The sequence below is a fragment of the Scyliorhinus canicula genome, chromosome 10 (assembly GCF_902713615.1).
Source record: "Scyliorhinus canicula chromosome 10, sScyCan1.1, whole genome shotgun sequence".
Classification (NCBI taxonomy): Eukaryota; Metazoa; Chordata; class Chondrichthyes; order Carcharhiniformes; family Scyliorhinidae; genus Scyliorhinus; species Scyliorhinus canicula.
In genome coordinates this window covers 3,306,456-3,322,277 of record NC_052155.1, presented here as the reverse complement: position 1 = coordinate 3,322,277, position 15,822 = coordinate 3,306,456, and the positions used below count along the sequence as shown (strand labels likewise).

At 49.2% G+C, this 15,822-nt stretch overlaps 2 protein-coding genes across 2 annotated transcripts in view; one reads left to right on the top strand and one right to left on the bottom strand.

Annotated features, from left to right (window-relative positions):
* Positions 1-2,111, bottom strand: part of chpf2 (chondroitin polymerizing factor 2) — a 54,591-nt gene extending 52,480 nt beyond the window's left edge. The window contains exon 1 of the mRNA XM_038808520.1: positions 1,834-2,111. Coding sequence (XP_038664448.1) covers positions 1,834-2,111 — 278 coding nt within the window. The remainder of the gene's footprint in view (positions 1-1,833) is intronic.
* A 3,219-nt stretch (positions 2,112-5,330) lies between these two features.
* Positions 5,331-15,822, top strand: part of faim2a (Fas apoptotic inhibitory molecule 2a) — a 394,729-nt gene continuing 384,237 nt past the window's right edge. The window contains exon 1 of the mRNA XM_038808514.1: positions 5,331-5,443. The gene's annotated coding sequence lies outside the window, so the exon portion shown is untranslated. The remainder of the gene's footprint in view (positions 5,444-15,822) is intronic.

Genomic DNA, 15,822 nt, shown 5'->3' with positions numbered 1-15,822 from the left:
GGAAGAGAGCAGAGAGATTTACAAGAATGTTACCAGGGCTGGAACATTGCAGCTATGAGGAGATTGGATAGGCTGGGGCTGTTTTCCATAGAACAGGAGGCTGAGGAATACCATAATTGAGGAATAAAATTATGAGGGGCCTAGACAGGGTGGACAGGAAAGACTTCTTTCTCCTGCCAGGGGGGTCAATTACCGGGGCATAGTTTTAGGTTGATTGGCAGAAGGATTAGAGGGGGTTGAGGAAAATGTTTTTCACCCTGAGGGTGGTGGGTGTCTGGAATTCACGGCCTAAGTTGGTGGTTGAGGCTGAAACACTCAACTCATTTAAAAGGTCCCTGGATCTGCATTTGAAATGCTGGAACCGGCACAGATACGGAGCAGGAGCTGGGAAGTGGGATTCAAAGGAGAGGCTAGTCACTTTTTTGGCCAGTCATAGAACATAGAACAGTACAGCACAGAACAGGCCCTTTGGCCCTCAATGTTGTGCCGAACAATGATCACCCTACTTTAAACCCACGTAACCCGTATACCCGTAACCCAACAATCCCCCCATTAACCTTACACTAGGGGCAATTTAGCATGGCCAATCCACCTAACCCGCACATCTTTGGACTGTGGGAGGAAACCGGAGCACCCGGAGGAAACCCACGCACACACAGGGAGGACGTGCAGACTCCACACAGACAGTGACCCAGCCGGGAATCGAACCTGGGACCCTGGAGCTGTGAAGCATTGATGCTAACCACCATGCTACCGTGAGGCCCCTTTAAACTGCTTTGATGCTGGCTGAAGGATAAATATTGACCAAGACACCAGGGAGAACTATCCTGCTCTTCTCAGTGGCCACAGGATCAATCATACCCATTGCAGGGACGGTCAGAGGCTCAGTTCAATGTCGCACCCAAACGAAGGGCTGGATTCTCCATCGGCAAGATTCTCCGCTTCGCCGGCATCGCACTCACGCCTGCTGGGTGTGGCAGGACAGAGAATCCCGCCCAAAACCACTCATATTGACCCCCATGACCCGAGTCAGAGGGGAGCAAGTAGCCCACTAACCCATGGTTAACATTAGGTTAGTGAGTGGGCCGCTAGATTGAAATCTGCTTGTTCACTAACCATGACCCTATGAATAAGATTAAATACATTTAATACACGCCGAATATTTCATGTCAAGTTATAGAAGATACTTAATCATTTATATATTAACAGAACTGTCATCAACTTCAAATGGTAAAAACAAAATAAATATTTACACTTTGTTCGCAGAGGGAGTGCACGGCTCTCACAGTCAGTGTTGGGAGTAATCCCTCACTTCACTCACCCTCGCTTTGTGTGTGAATCACTCCAGTAAAACCGGTAGGAAAAAAACTACACGGATGGAAATCTGTGGAATGTGGCACCCTGCCCATGGGCAACGGTCAACAGAATGTCTTGTAGGCCGCACTCAGAAACCTGATGGGCCGCATGTGGCCTGCAGATTAGGTGGAGAACTGTTGCCTTCAGCAATTGAATAATTAACCAACCCTCCTGTACTCGATTGCTCCTTCACAATCAGGAAATGAACCTGTTTGAATGTCAGGCAGAGTGCTTGTGCCTTTTGCAGTTTAATAGCTTGTCACTATTCACTGTCAAAGCTTCCACATGGAAAATGGGTACTTGGACTAGATCACGCAGAGCGACCAGTACTCGTGGACTCATTCTCCCAATAAGAGATAGAGGGAGAATAATTAAGCTAAGAAAGCTCTATATTTGGGGAAAAAAAATTAAACATGCCAAACGTATGTTTGCTTTTAAAGATCACTAATATAATTTATTTTCATGTTCAATCCTTACCTCAGAACTTTCTTGTGCGGTTTGTTGGGATCCTTGTAATAAGGAACAATCCTGGGTTCATACTCCTTGTTGTCACTGAAGTCTCTGGTCTCTGATCCTGGTTCCAGGCGTCTGTTGTCATGGGGCAGACCCCTGCTGTCCCCTGCATCCATGCAAGACTCATCCCCATCTCCCTGGGTCCAAGAGACTCGCAGCAAACTCAGGCTGCAGCCCAAGGATAACCCCAGGATCAGGGGCAGAGCAGGACGGAAGAGTAGGAGCAAGGAAGTCAAACGCATTGTATAGACTTGGCAGGGAAAGCAACAGCAGAGAGAGAGAGTGCAAAGGGGTGGACACACAAACAAAACAAGGATCTGATACAAATACTCTCATAGAAATTGCTCCAAATTAAAATACTGTTGTCTTGTCTCAAATGCAGATACTGACAGGCTTGAAGTGGTGATTCTCAGCTCCCAGCAACACACAGTTGTCTGAAGCTAGCTTCAAAGAGAAATGTCTCCAATCACAAGAGAGAACACATGTGGTAGCGACACCCAAAGGGCATGAAATCAGCCTCAAATGGTGATTTGATCACAATGCAAACAAAAATCAAAACATGATCAATAAAACAAACACTGATCACACCAGACGGAGCAGCACATCACCTTCTGACATCTCCTCAACTCAGCCCATCCACGCTGAGCAGTAACCGAATGTGCACAACCTTTGAAACTTGAGCAGAATGCGGGACAAATACTAACAGTACTGGATAAACAATATCCTGGGAGGCCAAAAGTATTTTCAATTGATCATAAATCCAAATGCTAGAATGTTTCAGACGCAGTTGCCATCTACTTGCTAAAATTCTACTGCAGTCATATTGACTCTCTCTCCCAATCGCTTTGTTCTCCACGTATTTTGGAAGGACACAACACGACAAATAGAGAAATGTTTCCTCACACCCTCTGAAGTTCCGTTTTCCCTGCAAGAGGGGATGGAGGGGGGTTTAACTCTCTACTGCCCAGTGTGGGTATGGCCCATGTACGGAAAGATTAACAGGGTATTCAACGCACATGCGCTACTGTTGAGAAAAGGTTTCTGGTTAAATCCCTGCGACAATAATATTCTGATTTTCACACCAGATTCAATAGATGCATTACTGTCAGAATGAAGGCAGATTGGGGGAAATTGGTAGACAGGATCTGTTAGTCATTCAGACTTGAAACACTGGCTCCGTTCTCTCGCCAGAAACACTGTCAGACCTGCTGAGATTGTCCAGTATTTTCTGTTATTGTATCAGGTTCCAGCATCCGCAGTCATGTGCTTTTATCTAGGATTTGTTTCACCTCCAATTCATATTCCCTCAGCACGAGAACTAATCGTCTGGTAATTGAAAGGAATGTCTCATACTCAGGAAAAGAATCTCGCAGTAAAGCACCTTCAGGACGAATCAGTTTGAATCTTCTTTCAGACCCATCAGGTGGAATGTCATTTCAAAGAGCTGTCAGACTCTCAACACTGGACCTCGGGCAGATTGAGGGGCAGATACACTTTGAGAAATGGTTGGTCCACATTTCAGATGACTGGCAATGCAGCGGCATTCACATCATAGAGAATTACAGAACCAGCTGGGGGGGATCAATTCAGATCCCAGCGCTGCCAGTGACTGCAGATGGGGGAAAGAGGGGGGGGGGGGGGGAAGAGGGCTCCTCAGTGTGGGGGGGTCTCCCTGGGTGCGTGTTCCTCAGACTGGGGGGTCCCCCTGGGAGGTGTCTCCTCAGACCGGGTTTCCCCCTGGGGGGCGGGTCTCCCTGGTTGGGGGGGGATTCCCTGGCTGGGGGGGTACCCCTGGGGGAGGTCTCCCTGGGTGGGGGTTCCTCAGACTGGGGGTCCCACGGGGGGGGGGGGGGGGTGCAGGGGTCTCACTGGCTGGGGGAGGGGGGGCTCCCTGGGACTGGGGTCTCCCTGGCTGGGTTGGGTCCCCCTGGGGGAGGGGTCTTCCTGGCTTTGGTGGGTCCTCCTGGGGGAGGGGTCTCCCTGGCTGGGGGTTCCTCTGACTGGGGGTCCCCGGGGGGGCAGGGTGCAGGGGATCTCACTGGCTGGGGGTGGGGGGTCTCCCTGGTTTGGGGGTGGGGGTCTCCCTGGCTGGGGGGGGGTCCCTGGTTTGGGGGTGGAGGGGGGGGTGTCTCCCTGGTTTGGGGTGGGGGTCTCCCTGGCTGGGGGGGGGGGGGGGTGTACCTGGTTTGGGGGTGGAGGAGGGGGGGGGTGTCTCCCTGGCTGGGGGTGGGTCTCCCGGGGTAGGGTGGGAGGTCTCCCTGTTTGGGGGGAGGGGGTGTCCCTGGTTTGGGGGTGGAGGAGGGGGGCTGTCTCCCTGGTTTGGGGGTGGAGGAGGGGGTGTACCTGGTTTGGGGGTGGAGGAGGGGGGGTGTGTCCCTGGTTTGGGGGTGGGGGTCTCCCTGGCTTTGGGGGGGGGGTGTCCTTGGTTTGGGGGTGGAGGAGAGGGGGGGATGGAGGAGGAGAGGGGGGGATGGAGGAGGAGGGGGGGTGTCTCTCTGGCTGGGGGTGGGGGGTCTCCCTGGCTGGGGGTGGGGGGTCTCTCTGGCTGGGGGTGGGGGGTCTCCCTGGCTGGGGGTGGGTCTCCCTGGTTTGGGGGGGGGCTCTCCAGCTAACTCTGCTGCGCTTCCTCTGCTGTCCGGGGAGGCCTGGGCCCTGCTCCTCTCAGGTAGCAGCCCCTAATCTCGGGGCCCTGGGCTGAGGCCTCGGCGTTGAGTGTTGTTGCAGTCCGGCTGCAGCTGGGGGTCCGGGTGGCGGAGCTGCCGCTTTCTCTCGCTGTCTCTCTCCGTCTGTCCCCCGAGGCCTCCGCTCACCCGCGGGCGGCTTGGTGCGCATGCGCTCGGCCTGGCCGCAGCGCAGACGCAGTGGGGGGAAGAGTGCGAAATGCGCGTGCGCGGTAACGGCCGCGCGGCCGCGTGCGGAGGGAAAGCGCGGGAAAGAGCAACAAAATGGCGCAGCTGGAAAGGGAACGACAGCCAGGGGACTGTATGGGAATAGACGAGGGGTGATTTTCAGAAACAACTCCCAAAGCAGCATCCACAGGTTTAAGAAGAGTGTTGAGAGAATGAGTGTTGTGTGGTGGCCCCTGTGTCTGTGAGCTCTGAGCGCGGGACCTGGTTGTTAGACCAGAGGCAGGAGCAACACCGACAAGAGTGGGCCAACCCAATTCAGTCCAGTCTGAGTCTCCAGGAGCAACTCCGACAAGAGTGGGCCAACCCAATTCAGTCCAGTCTGAGGCTCCAGGAGCAAAGAGTGGGCCAACCCAATTCAGTCCAGTCTGAGGCTCCAGGAGCAAAGAGTGGGCCAACCCAATTCAGTCCAGTCTGAGGCTCCAGGAGCAAAGAGTGGGCCAACCCAATTCAGTCCAGTCTGAGGCTCCAGGAGCAACACCGACAAGAGTGGGCCAACCCAATTCAGTCCCATCTGAGGCTCCAGAGTGGGGCAGCCGCATTCCGCTTCCCTGCCAGCCAGAGAGGCTGCCGACAATCCAGCCTCACTGAACCGGCCCGCGCACAGTTCAATAGGAGAGGGAGAAAACAAACAGTGACATCTCAGGAAAACCGTACGCTCATTGTTGGTAAGAGACTGCTGTCAGGGTCTGTCTTTAAATTGTTGCAAATTTTAAAAGTGGATTATTTTTAAAGAAGTCGAGATATTTGGATTTAATTGAGAAATGCCAGGAAGAAGAGAAAGTCATGCTCAGTGTAATAAAATAATCCTAGGTAAAATAAGGGAAGTAAAGTTAATATATGGCTGGGCAGCTCAGTCAGCTGCAATACATGTCCTGTAATATGTGGGAAGTCATGGATGCAAACAATGTCCCTGTCAACCATATGTGCAGGAAGTGCTGCCAGTTGGAGAAATCTGAGCTTCGGGATTCAAAGCGTGAGTAGATTTGAGAGTCACTGTAACACATCCATGAGGCTGAAAGCGACTTGGAAAGCACATTTGGAGAGGTGCTCACACTGCAGTTTAGGAGCCTGTGTTGCCTTTTCTGAGGCTCTGCTGTAACTACGGCAATCAGTGAGTTTGCCCTCCTTTCTTTTGATATCTATATTCTAATGCCCAGAGTCGCCAGGTATCAAATGATACCACCACGAGGTTCAACCGACTATCGATCAAAGAGCCAAACACCAGTTAGTCAGTTCAAGGTCAAGGGTACTTTATTTACATTGGTCATGCAACACAAACACTACTAGTTAACTACACCTATCAGCTAAGACAACCTGTACTTAACTTCAGGCACCTGGCTTAGGTCAGAGGAACAGTGGCCATTGTTTGCTTCTTGATCTATAGAGTCTGGAGAAGTAACTGTTGCTCTGCTAGGCTCTTCCGTCTGGTAGCGGGTGTTGAACTTGGACTTACTTCTGGTGGTGCTGCAATTGGAGATGGTCGTAGCCGGGGTGCCAGGCCCAAAAGAGGATGAACGTATGGCAGACTCTCTTATACATGGGGATTTTTGCGCTCTTTTGGGCTGTCCTTTAGTTTGGACCCCACTAATTGGGTGATTCCCGATTACTATGTTCGGTTTCTAACCAATAAATGGGCGGGTGTCTGGATGGCTGAGCGTGTCCCAAGTGGTCACTGACCCTGTTGTTTACGCTTCCCTAGAACAGGGAGCGGCACCGAAATGTCTGGGACTGTACCGGTCGCTCAGGTACCAGTCCTTTGTTTTGGTCGAGATGGGCCATCAAATGTTAATCGGCCCATCAAAATGCTAATTGTTCGGATTTTCGATACTGTCTGGACTCCTTACTTGCAAATATACATTTCAGGCTCTGAGCCTGCCTAAATCTTGCTTTGTCCATTTTACCTGCTGGGCTTTGCAAGTTTGTCTGTCCTGGTTATAAGTGGCCATCCCAGATGGCTACACCTGGAGGCAGAAAGGGAATGGGTGACTGCCAGGCAATTCTGGAGAACCAATTAGGTACTGAAGGAGTCCCCTAGGGTCTCACTTACAAATCAGTTTTCCGTTTGGAAGCTGGTTCCTCAGAAGAGTGCAGTCAGAGCCAGGTTCGTGGCACCCTGAGCGGCTTGGCTATGCAGGAGGGGAGAAGAAAGAGAAGAGCAATAGTGGTAGGGATTCATTAGTTCGAGGATCAGACAGGCAATTCTCTGGCCATGGGCATGACTCCAACATGATGTGTTGCGTCTCTGGTGCCAGGGTCAATAAAGCCACAATGGTGCTGCAGTACATTTTTGGGGGGGGAGGGGGGGGGGGGGGGTGAACAGCCTGAGATCCATTCTCCAAATTCGTACCAAAGCCTTAGGTAGGAAGAGGGATGTGGCCCTGCAATTAGAATGGGGGGAGCTGGGCAGCAAATTAGCAAGCAGGATCTCAAATGTAGTAATCTGCAGATTACTACAATGTGACTAACGGGAAGAGTAGACAGGGAAGAGATGATGAACGCAAAGGTGGTCTGAGGTGCATTTGTTTTAATGCGAGAAGTGTAGCAGGTAAGGCAGATGAACTTAGGGCTTGGATCAGTACCTGGGAATATGATGCTATTGGTATTACTGAGACTTCGTTGAGGGAAGGGCAGGACTGGCAACTGAATATCCCAGGGTATAGATGCTTCAGGAGGGATAGAGAGGGAGGTAGAAGGGGTGGAGGAGTTGCATTACTCGCCAGAGATGATATCACAGCTGTGATTAAGGAGGGCACGATGGAGGATTCGAGCACTGAGGCAATATGGGTGGAACTGAGAAATAGGAAGGGTGCAGTAACATTGTTGGGACATTACTACAAGCCTCCCAAAAGCGAGCATTAAGTAGAGGTACAAATATGCAGACAGGTTATAGAAAAATGTAGGAGCAATAAGGTGGTTGTGATGGGAGATTTTAACTTCCCCAACATTGAATGGGATTCTGTAGTGTTGGAGGCGTAGATGGAGCAGAGTTTGTAAGGAGCATCCAGGAGAATTTTTTAGAGCAGTATGTAAATAGTCCAACTCGGGAAGGGGCCGTACTGGACCTGGTATTGGGGAATGATCCCGGCCAGGTGGTTGATGTTTCAGTCGGTGATTACTTTGGGAATAGCGAACACAATTCCGTAAGTTTTAGAATACTCATGGACAAGGACAGTAGGGGTCTGAAAGGAAGAGTGCTAAATTGGGGAAAGGCAGAGTATAACAAAATTCGGCAAGAGCTTGGGAATGTGGATTGGGAGCAGCTGTTTAAGGGTAAATCCACATTTGAAATGTGGAAGTCTTTTAAGGAAAGGTTGATTAGAGTGCAGGACAGACATGTTCCTGTAAAAATGAAAGATAGAAATGGCAAGATTAGGGAACCATGGATGACGGGTGAAATTATGAGACTAGCTAAGATGAAAAAGGAAGCATACATAGGATCGAGGCAACTCAAAACTGATGAAGCTTTGGAGGAATATCGGGAAAGTAGGACGAATCTCAAACGCGCAATAAAGAGGGCTAAAAGGGGGTCATGAAATATCTTTGGCTAACAGGGTTAAGGAAAATCCCAAAGCATTTTATTCGTATGTAAGGAGCAAGAGGGTAACTAGAGAAAGGATTGGCCCACTTAAAGACAAAAGAGGGAATTTATGCGTGGTCTCAGAGGAAATGAGTGAGATTCTTAATGAGTACTTTGCATCGGTATTCACAAAGGAGAGGGACAAGACGGATGTTGAGGCTAGGGATGGATGTTTAAATACTCTCGGTCAAGTTGTCATACGGAAGGGGGAAGTTTTGGGTATTCTAAAAGACATTAAGATGGACAAGTCCCCAGGACTGGATGGGATCTATCCCAGGTTCTGAGGGAAGCGAGGGTCGAAATAGCTGGGGCCTTAACAGACATCTTTGCAGCACCCTTGAACACGGGTGAGGTCCCGGAGGACTGGAGAATTGCTAATGTTGTCCCTTTGTTTAAGAAGGGTAGCAGGGATAATCCAGGGAATTATAGACCTGTGAGCTTGACGTCAGTGGTAGGCAAACTGTTGGAGAAGATACTGAGGGATAGGATCTATTCACATCTGGAAGAAAATAGACTTATCAGTGATAGGCAGCATGGTTTTGTGCAGGGAAGGTCATGTCTTACAAACCTAATAGAATTCTTTGAGGAAGTGACAAAGTTAATTGATGAGGGAAGGGCTGTAGATGTCGTATACATGGACTTTAGTAAGGCGTTTGATAAGGTTTCCCATGGCATGTTGATGGAAAAAGTGAAGTTACATAGAACATAGAACAGTACAGCACAGAACAGGCCCTTCGGCCCTCGATGTTGTGCCGAGCCATGATCACCCTACTCAAACCCACGTATCCACCCTATACCCGTAACCCAACAACCCCCCTCCCTTAATCTTACTTTTTAGGACACTACGGGCAATTTAGCATGGCCAATCCACCTAACCTGCACATCTTTGGACTGTGGGAGGAAACCGGAGCACCCGGAGGAAACCCACGCACACACGGGGAGAACGTGCAGACTCCGCACAGATAGTGACCCAGCCGGGAATCGAACCTGGGACCCTGGAGCTGTGAAGCATTTATGCTAACCACCATGCTACCGTGCTGCCCAAGTTGTATGGGGTTCAGGGTGTACTAGCTAGATGATAAAGAACCGGCTGGGCAACAGGAGACAGAGAGTAGTGGTGGAAGGGAGTGTCTCAAAATGGAGAAGGGTGACTAGTGGTGTTCCACAGGGATCCGTGCTCGGACCACTGTTGTTTGTGATCTACATAAATGACCTGGAGGAAGGTATAGGTGGTCTGATTAGCAAGTTTGCAGATGATACTAAGATTGGTGGAGTTGCAGATAGCGAGGAGGACTGTCAGAGAATACAACAAAATATAGATAGATTGGAGAGTTGGGCAGAGAAATGGCAGATGGAGTTCAATCCAGGCAAATGCGAGGTGATGCATTTTGGAAGATCAAATTCAAGAGCGGACTATATGGTCAATGGAAGGGTCTTGGGGAAAATTGATATGCAGAGAGATCTGGGAGTTCAGGTCCATTGTACCCTGAAGGTGGCAATGCAGGTTGATAGAGTGGTCAAGAAGGCATACAGCATGCTTGCCTTCATCGGACGGGGTATTGAGTACAAGAGTTGGCAGGTCATGTTACAGTTGTATAGGACTTTGGTTCGGCCACATTTGGAATACTGCGTGCAGTTCTGGTCGCCACATTACCAGAAGGATGTGGATGCCTTGGAGAGGGTGCAGAGGAGGTTCACCAGGATGTTGCCTGGTATGGAGGGTGCTAGCTATGAAGAAAGGTTGAATAGATTAGGATTGTTTTCGTTGGAAAGACGGAGGTTGAGGGGGGATCTGATTGAGGTCTACAAAATTATGAGAGGTATGGACAGGGTGGATAGCAACAAGCTTTTTCCAAGATTGGGGGTGTCAGTTACAAGGAGTCACGATTTCAAGGTGAGAGGTGAAAAGTTTAAGGGCGATGTGCATGGAAAGTTTTTTTACGCAGAGGGTGATGGGTGCCTGGAACGCTTTACCAGCGGAGGTGGTAGAGGCGGGTACGATAGCATCATTTAAGATGCACCTGGACAAGTATATGAACAGGTGGGGAACAGAGAGAAGTAGACCTTGGAAAATAGGAGACAGTTTTAGATAAAGGATCTGGATCGGCGCAGGCTGGGAGGGCCGAAGGGCCTGTTCCTGTGCTGTAATTTTCTTTGTACTCCCAGTGCCACATGCAAGTTAGTACAGAAATGGGAGAATGGTGCAGCGGGGAGGGATTTAGATTCCTGGGACATTGTGACTGGCTTGTGTAAGTTGGAATCTGTACAAGCGAGACAGGTTACATCTGAACAGAGTTGGGACTGAATTCTATGCGGGATGTTTTGCTAGTGCTATCTAGGTGGGGGGGGGCTTTAAACTAACTTGCCAGAGATGTAGAAACCAAGAGGAAATATTAGAGAGGAATACCAGAATGCACAAAATACTGGGAGAGACAAATAGCACTGGAATAGAGAATAATATGGTAATAAGTGAAGTCAGAATAAGGGAGAAAGTAATGAAGTCTGGATCAGGGTTACTGTGCAGGTATATGAATGCACGGACTATATTAAATAAGATTGGAGAGTCGAAATATGATGCTGTGGTGATAATAGAGACCAGGCTCAAGGAAGAGCAGAACTGGATGTTGAATGTTCCTGAGTATTTATACTTTGGACACAGAGGTAGCGCACGGCTCTCACAATGTTGTTAGCAATCAGCACATACCTCACTTCACTTGCCCTTGCTTTACTTGCAAATCACTTCAGTCAAAACCGGTAGAAAAAAAACTCTGAGGGATGGAAACCAGCAGAAAATGGCAATCCTGCATGTAAGCAATGGTCAAGAAAATGTCTTGCGGACGCACTCAGAACCCAGATAGGCCACATGTTGACGCCGGGCCACAGGTTGACCACCACTGGTACAAGCTGTTCAGAAAATACAGAAAAGGTAGGAAAGGGGGAGGGGTGGCAGTATTGGTTAGGAAAGGGGGAGGGGTGACCGTATTGGTTAAGGAGACTATTGCAGTGCTGGAGAAAGAGGATGTCCCAGAAGATTCAGGACAGAATCAATTTGACTCAAGCTAAGGAACACAAAAGGTGAATAACATTGCTGGGTGTAGTCTATAGACCACTAACTAGTGGGAAAGGTGGAGGGGAACAAATCTGCAGGAAAAGTACAGAGAGATGCAATCAATAACGGAGGACTTTCAGAGGAGGACTTACAATGAAGCACACAGTGCTGCAGTGCAGGGCCTCTGCCACTGGGGGATCCCATACCGAGCTGTGGTTTGGGAGCACCAATCAGAGCTACGGGCGCTCTGAATTTTCTGATAGGCTCAGCAGGTAACACAGAACCACATTGGGCTCTGATTGGTGATGTCCCCTTAGAGCGGGAATACACCGCCCCAGACTTTGATGTCCCTGCGAGCGGTTTGGATGGATCTCATCATATTCTGGTGTGGAGTTTCTGAACTTTCCTTTAGCAAAGCAGCAGGCAAGTTTCCAACGTTTGGGCCTGGCAGCCTGAGGCAAAAAGGAGGTTGCTGACTTTACATTGGGGTGTGAGCCTGCGAGGCCTTTAGCGAGGATCGAGAAGGAGGTGCTGGACAATGGCCATCAAAGGGAGTAGTGAGGCAACTCTCAACCTCAAAGTCATTACTGAGGACAGGCAGACAACCAATTGCCATACCAGGCTGTGATGCAGCCAGATAGGATGCTTTCTAAGGTGCATTTGTAAAAGTTGGTAAAATTCAATGTGGACATAGAACATAGAACAGTACAGCACAGAACAGGCCCTTCAGCCCTCGATGTTGTGCCGAACAATGATCACCCTACTCAAACCCACGTATCCACCCTATACCCGTAACCCAAACAACCCCCCTTAACCTTACTTTTTAGGACACTAAGGGCAATTTATCATGGCCAATCCACCTAACCTGCACATCTTTGGACTGTGGGAGGAAACCGGAGCACCCGGAGGAAACCCACGCACACACAGGGAGGACGTGCAGACTCCGCACAGACAGTGACCCAGCCGGGAACCGAACCTGGGACCCTGGAGCTGTGAAGCATTTATGCTAACCACCATGCTACCGTGCTGCCCGTGATGCCAAATTTCCTAAGTTTTCTGAGGAAGTGTAGGCGTTGCTGTGCCTTCTTGATGGTAGCATTGACGTGGGTGGACCAGGACAGATTTTTGGAGATGTGTACCCCTAGGAATTTAAACTGCTAACCATCTCCATCTCGGTCCCATTGATGCAACAGGAGTATGTACTCTACTTTGCTTCTGGAAGTCTTTTACAGATTCATCATAGAAAACAAGCATCCTATCTGGCTGTATCACAGCCTGGTATGGCAACTGCTCAGCCCAAGACCACAAGAAACATCAGAGAGTCGTGAACATATCCCAGTCTATCACACAAACCTGCCTCCCATCCATTGACTCTGTGTACACCTTCTGCTCTCTGGGGAAAGCGGGGAGCATAATCAAAGACCCCTCGCAGCCAGCTTGCTCACTCTTCCAACTTCTTCCATCGTCCCATATATCACATTAACCGACAAGAAAAAGGCACCGTGCCATGCATACGGGCACCTGTTCACTATAGAATATCGGTATAAAGCCACAACAGTGGATTTAAACAAAGAAAACAAAATGCACGGTCTCTCTCTCTCTCTCTCTCTCCACTTGCTTGACTTGCTTGACTCAGGCCACAGAAGCAAAAGAGGCAGCAGCAAACTAACACTGGGCCTGCAACCACTGTACAGCCAAAGCAAGATCAGTCAGCAGACACACCCTGCACAACCACTTGAGAGCTGTGAAGTGCTCTCACAACTAACCAGGCCAATTCCTCATTAGCAATAGCCTTCAGCTGTGAAGCTAGAGGCTGCTCGCGGTGAAAAGGAGTTAAAATGACCTTCAGCATAGAACCAAGAGCAAAGCTTGTCCTGAAAGTGTTTGGTAGGACAGACAGACAGCAGCTGTAGTTGCTCCTGTTATGGGTATTCACAATATTTAAAGATGGCATCAGACTAAAAGCTCCTCAACCCCCCTCCAGACCAAGGAGCGACCTTCGACCTGGAACACTTCAGCACCCCCGACCAAGCCCGAACCCCATGAGGGATTCCCCCTTGATGGAACCATCAATTCACCAGACACTTGTTTCCGATATGAATCTAGGCTTTAATCGACTTACTTCAGAGCCAGCCTGTTACCCGTTGATGAACTCTTAGTGAACTCAGGCTGACTCTGGACAAAGGTATTTATACAGCTGCACTAGGGGGATGAGTCGTGGGTGGAGCCAAGGGTGGAGCCCAGTACAAGTTCCTGAGTACTCCCAGAGCTACTCCCCCTAGTGGCAGGATAGCGCTACTGCGCTTACAAAGACAGTGTGAATGATCATATATACATCTATTACATTCACCACACCCCTCCCATGGGCTGGGGCAGCAGCTCCAATGCTGTTGAGCTGCCTGCCGGAAATGGCTACTCATCTTCTCAGTTCCCCTCAGCAGCCATTGCTGCCAACTTCACCTTTATATTCAGGAGTACTAAACGACACCCGTGTAATTTCTCATTGGGGAGCCGGTTAATTCCTGGGAGGCCGTTGCGTTCGTCTTCAATCTCGCTAATGAGATGGGAATGAATGCAAATGAGAGTTAATGATTATGCTGCAATTATTTGGGCAATTTAGAATGGCCAATTCACCTACCTGCACATCTTTGGGTTGTGGGGGTGAAACCCACGCAAACATGGGGAGAATGTGCAAACTCCACATGGACAGTGACCCAGAGCCGGGATCGAACCTGGGATCTCGGCGCCGTGAGGGAACAGGGTTAACCCATATTTTTCTAAAAAGTATCGGTTAATTCAATTGTGTTGCGACTCCGGGTCAATGGAGGGCTGGAATTAACAGCGCCCTAGCCCAGGGTGTCCTAATACTCCACGATGTGTGCCTGTTTAAGCTTAATTCAATTTAAAGTTCAGCATAGAATTCACTTTACCAAAGCCAGAATTAGCGGGTCTTCCCCCACCATAGACAGCAAATGCAATAGATGCTCGCTCGCCACCGCTGATCATACCCATGTGTTCTGGTCCTGTCCAAAGCTGTTCGACTTCTGGTCATTTTCTTTCAACACTCTCTCCAATATTCTGGACACTGACTTAGAGTCCTGACCTATAACAGCTGTATTCGGAATCTCATTTACACCAACCAGTTTCACTGAGACTGAAGTAGACCGTTGCTTCATAAATAGCTCGCAGGCGGGTTTTATTGACCTGGAAATTCCCTGAACCACCCAGTGTTCCATCTTAGTGAGAAGATTTGATGTCCTTTTTATATATGGAAAAGATTAAATATGTCATGAAGTGTTCAACTGAGAAATTTATTTGTAGATGGCAACTATTTGTAAGAACATAAGAACTAGGAGCAGGAGTAGGCCATCTGGCCCCTCGAGCCTGCTCCGCCATTCAATTAGATCATGGCTGATCTTTTGTGGACTCAGCTCCACTTTCCGGCCTGAACACCATAACCCTTAATCCCTTTATTCTTCAAAAAACTATCTATCTTTACCTTAAAAACATGTAATGAAGGAGCCTCAACTGCTTCACTGGGCAAGGAATTCCATAGATTCACAACCCTTTGGGTGAAGAAGTTCCTCCTAAACTCAGTCCTGAGTCCTTTGTCTCTGTTTTCAGGTAATTGGTTGCCATCAACTGTTTAAGTGCACTGTTTTCTTTTTGTGTAATAATCAGCACAGGACACATCCAGCTAGGGATTGTTTCCCCATGCTCATTGGACTGAGTTAACCCAGCACTAGTATGAAAGGCTGGCCAATATAGAGCCAGCTAAAAAGGAGAGAAAAAAAGGAGGCGAAATGTAACTGGGTCCTGTGTAAATAATGCTGTTGCTGAATAAAAAGACTTTTAAGAAACCTCTCCTCGCTTTATCAAATTTGTATAGTTTTGTGTTTGAGGGGGTGGGAGAGCTGAATGTGTGACTCTGTGGGCTGGATTCCCCGCCGGTAGTGGGGTTCCCAATGCGGCAGAGAATCAGGCATCAGGGAAAAAGCAGGATCGGTGCCCCATTGCTGGCGACAGAATGGGAGGCTTTGCATCCACACACCAGAGGGAGGGTGCAAATGGATCTTAATGACCCATTTGCATCGACTTAGCGGGCTGGTCACCATATTCTCTGGGCCCACGTGTGTCTCCAGTTCTCTGGACCAGGAATCACATTGGCGGGTGTGGTGATATGCATCACTGTAGATACACAAGGGGTTAATGTAAGTACACATAGACTAGCTAGACACTAGAGGGAGCACCAGAGACATGAGACACAGACACTCAACCAATAGGTCAGTAAGATAGGACACAACCAATGGGCATTCACGATACGCACGAGGTGACACTACCACAGGGGGGCATTACACCAACCCATATATAAAGGACACAGCACACATGATCTTCCTCTTTCTAGTGGAGACACTCAG